The 4,620-nt window shown below is 22.0% G+C and overlaps 1 protein-coding gene across 1 annotated transcript; it reads left to right on the plus strand.

The window, feature by feature from the left end:
- Positions 1-1,933: 1,933 nt before the first annotated feature.
- LOC128958357 (myotubularin-related protein DDB_G0290005-like) lies at positions 1,934-3,365 on the plus strand. The gene is made up of 3 exons (XM_054304203.1): positions 1,934-2,466; positions 2,621-2,754; positions 2,843-3,365. The coding sequence occupies exons 1-3, from the start codon at positions 1,986-1,988 to the stop codon at positions 3,284-3,286; spliced, it is 1,059 nt and encodes a 352-aa protein (XP_054160178.1). The 5' UTR covers positions 1,934-1,985; the 3' UTR covers positions 3,287-3,365.
- The last annotated feature ends 1,255 nt before the right edge of the window (positions 3,366-4,620 follow it).

Here is a 4,620-nt window from a genome sequence, read left to right on the forward strand (position 1 = left end):
ATTTAATTATTTTATTGGAATTATTCTATTTATTATAATTTTGATAAAATTAAAGTAGTAAACAAATAAGTAAATAATTTTTTTAAAATATAAATTAAATAAATAAGTTATTATTTTTTTATAAAAATATATATATTAAGAATATTCTGGTGATTATGTGTTAAGTCATATATTTCGTATGAAAACTATTAGGTAAACAAATATCAGCGCAAGTATTGCCAACATTAAAGAGCCTAATGTTTAACAGTTGGATAAATAAAATTAAAAATAAATATTTTTTTGAATAAAAAATATTCAATTTTTTAGCACTACTTTATATATAACTACTGACCCAAACAAATAAAACAGTGTTTTATTTTATATCTGACGGCGCTTTGATCAGTGCACTGGTCTATGGATTCAATTGTTTTTAGTTCAATATTAAACAAGTCTGTGCTAACACTGGCACTGATTTTATATACCAATTCATTGGTACCGGTATTTGCCTGCGTTGGCAAACAATAAGCATTTGTCGGCACCTTATTTGAGTACATTATCTACATTTTCAATGATGAGGTACAGTATTTTAGTACATTTATTTAAACAAATAATGTTTTTTTTTCTAAATTTAATTGTTATAATCTAATTGGTATATATATGGGTCTAATAGTACTTACAGTTTAACTTATTATTATTATTATATATATTTTTAACAATTATTTGACAAAAGTCAAACACATGTGATTGTATATTAAACAAAATAGTTGAACAAAATTAATTTATTACAACCTTTGTTTGAATTTTTATTTAAACAATTGTTGTAATTTTGAGTTAAATGAAAACTTTTCCACTCAATATGATATCATAGTATAAAGTTTTTAATAACAAAAATAAATGTTTAAATTGTTTTAGCTGTTAATTAAATTTTATAAATATATTAATATAATAAAAATACTATAATAGATAAAAGTACTAAATAAATTCTATAATTTATATTAGATGTATTAAATTTCATTTAACAATTTGATACACTATTAAGTTTACTATTAGTATAATACTGTATATTACTCTAGAAATACTTAATAAAAATCACAAAATAATTTGAAATAAAAACAAGATATTAGTTTTGAATGAATTTTAGTAAAAGTATTATAAATGGTTATAAAAAATATTTTTTTAGGTAATAAATGTATTTAAAATTATAATAATGTTTTATATGATTTTATTTTGACATTAATAATATATTAAATAGCTATTCAATGTTATACGATGATATATAATTTATATACAATGTTATATTTATTATAATAAATATAATCATTATTGTATAGAAAAAAGGTGTAAATATAATATATTATATATTAACAATTAGACATTGAAAATTAAATGTTTGTCATAAAGTGGAAAAAATTGCAATTTTTATTAAAATCTATTAACAGTTGTTTACATCAATCTATTTTCAATATTTTTAATTAATAAATAAATTAAAAACATTTTATAATACAATTTAGACTTTGTAATTAAGTAAATAATATATATTTTATTTTATCATATAATTAAGAGTAAATGATTTTTTTGATTTTATATATTTTTTATCTAAATATTGCAAACAATACTAATTATTTGTACATAAAACATACAGTAAATTATATAAGCATTTGTATATACAGTATTATAATTAAGTAAATATTTTAAATAATAAACTGCTTTTCAGTACCACTCAACACATTGTCAACAAATTGCATAAAAATGAACTTGATAAATAGGTTTTTAAAAAAAGTTTTTATTTAATCAGTTTAGTAAATGATTGACATGAAATAATAGTAATTTTGTTAATTATTTTACATTAGAAAAAAATCTGTTCAAACAATATGTATTACTAAATGATATAAAAAGATTATTAAAAAATCAATTTTTTAAATTATTTGTATTTATTAAGTTTTTTTAAAAATAAATAATTCAATCAATTTATATCCAAATTAATTAGAAATAAAACAATATAAACTATGTATTCAAAATTATTACTTCAAGTATTATGTTTATCAATAGTATTGTTTCAGGTTATGGCAAATATAAGATCAGATAATACTGTATTTGCAAACACCGAAAAAAGAGATAGTGAGCCACCAGTGGGACAGTATGACGAAAACAACTCTCCCGATGGTCAACATGAGCGTCGACATCATCATCACCGTCATCACCATAATCATCATCATCGCAAGCAAAATGATGATGAAGAGATTGCACCGATCAGACCGTGGCATCATAAGGGTGCCCATCGTTATCCACCAATGGCCGATCATTCAAACGCAATGTCACAGTTGATGCCATTGTTGAAAACATTGGCCAATCGGAAAGTACAAAAAGCGGGCAAAATAGTGGCCAGTAGTGACTCGGAGCTCGATGTCAACAGCAAAGCTAAGGCTTATGTTATCAGCAAATGGAAGACACAGATCAAGGAAATGCTGATCCATAAAGTCAATAACGGTATTATACATATATATATCTTAGCTAACTGTGCTCTATTAACTATACCTATACAGCTATACTTATACCTGTACTGTATGATTGAATTTTTCATTTATTTCATAAATTATTTATTATTATAATATTTTTTGAATGTATATTATCCTAACACTAGAAAGCAAAGTCTTATCGCGAACTATCGACCAAACGGGTGAAACCAATGCCGTCGTCAATCTGAACGCCGAATTGGATCTCAAAAAGGAAAAACTAGTGAACGGAATCTCATATATGGAGTCAAAACCATCGGAGGTTAGGAAATAACACATAAATATTGATTTATTAGATCCAATCAAACACAATGATCTCAAATCTAATATAAACCTTTTAATTATTACAGAAAAAACACAAACATCATCACCACAAACACCATCATAAGCACAATAATAGCAATCATCATAATAACAGGGATAACCAAGAGGTTAACCAACAACAACATCAACAACAACATCAACAACAAAATCAACAACAATATGTAGCCAACAACGAGGGTCAGTTATATGGTGAACGTCAGTCGTCGTCCCAGCCGTTATCGCGTCACTACCGATACAAACGTGACACTGAAGGTGGAGATGATGGACAAAAAAAGCCGGACATTGGCGGTCAGTTTCTCGCAAAGATAGGCAATGCTTTCAAACAGGCCGGACAAGAGATTGACAAAACAGTCAAAGAATATGCGCCCAAATTTGGCCAAAAACTCAAAGAGATGGCCGACAATATTTTCAAACCACCCAAACCTAACCACGAAAGTCCTACTGTTGCCCCCAAAGAGGGAGAGGAATAAGTCAATGACTTGATGAACATCGGTATTGATTTGTTATCAATAATTATAAATCACTTATTATTAATAATAGTATTATTATTATGAATAAATAATTTTTATTCAATAAAAAATTTGCATATTGTTTATTTAAATTTTTAAAATTATTTTTGTTTTAGTCTTCAATCGATAATTAAATATAATGATAAAATTAAATAATTATTTTAATTTTTAGTTAAAATTATGTTCACAAGAGAAATAAAAAAAACATAAATTTAAAAAGAAAACTATTTATTTAATTATAAATTTAATATCTTTTAAATCATATATATTTATTTTTAGAAAAGTTAGAAAAAACTATACGATTTTCAAGTATACAAATTAGATATCTAATAATAGTTATTCAATATTATGCTATTATACCTGTATATATTATACCAATAAATTACTAATAAATATACTGTATAAAACACATATTAGATATAAAAAATTAAATATATTTTTCTTATATTGATAATGACAACTTTGTGATTTAGTTAAGAAAATCAGTATTATATTTAATAGTAAACAATATAAAGTAATTTTTCTATTAGTAAAACTAACATAACTTTAAATAAAAATTATTTATAAAATCTTAATAAAATATATAGATATAACATAAATTATAATTATTTTATTGATTATAGATATTAAAGAAGTCAAACATTTTTTAAATAAAAATAATAATAAAAATAGCTTAATAAAATATTTATTTTATTTTATTTATAAAATCAGTATTATATTTAATAGTAAATAATATAAAGTAATTTTCCTATTACTAAAACTAACAAACTAAAATTATTCATAAAATCCCAATAAAATATATGGATATAACATAAATTATAATTATTTTATTGATTATAGATATTAAGCAGTTTTTAAGCAGTCATAAAAATAAAAATAGCTAAATAAAATATTTATTTTATTTCATTTCATTTGCATTTAAAATTTTTAAGACATAATTATACATGTATTCTACTAATTAAAATGCAGTTATTTCTTATCCAATTAAATCATATTTTATTTAGATTTAAATAAATTATTATATACTTTTGCTTTTAAATATATAAGCATTTTAAATACATAACTACAAGTTTCATAACTACAAGATTTTTATATTATTAGTAGTTTAATATAAAATTATATTTTTTAAAAATAAGTTTGTAATGTAATTTAATAATAAATATGAAAATTATTATTCTTTCATATATATAATTTAGTTTATTAACTAATTTGTAATTTGGCAAATTGTTTTTTAATAATATAAAATCAATAAAATTTAAATTGATTAAATATTGTAATTATTAAAAATAAGTGAA

The sequence above is a fragment of the Oppia nitens genome, unplaced genomic scaffold (assembly GCF_028296485.1).
Source record: "Oppia nitens isolate AA-2021 unplaced genomic scaffold, nextdenovo-longstitch-racon4-pilon3 scaffold3_pilon_pilon_pilon, whole genome shotgun sequence".
NCBI lineage: Eukaryota > Metazoa > Arthropoda > Arachnida > Sarcoptiformes > Oppiidae > Oppia > Oppia nitens.

Excerpts from the sequence above, each read along its gene's own strand:
- LOC128958357 (XM_054304203.1), top strand. The coding sequence starts at position 1,986 with ATGTATTCAAAATTATTACTTCAAGTATTATGTTTATCAATAGTATTG. Across the intron at positions 2,467-2,620 it reads GATCCATAAAGTCAATAACG|AAAGCAAAGTCTTATCGCGA; the intron begins GTATTATACATA and ends TCCTAACACTAG. Across the intron at positions 2,755-2,842 it reads TGGAGTCAAAACCATCGGAG|AAAAAACACAAACATCATCA; the intron begins GTTAGGAAATAA and ends TAATTATTACAG.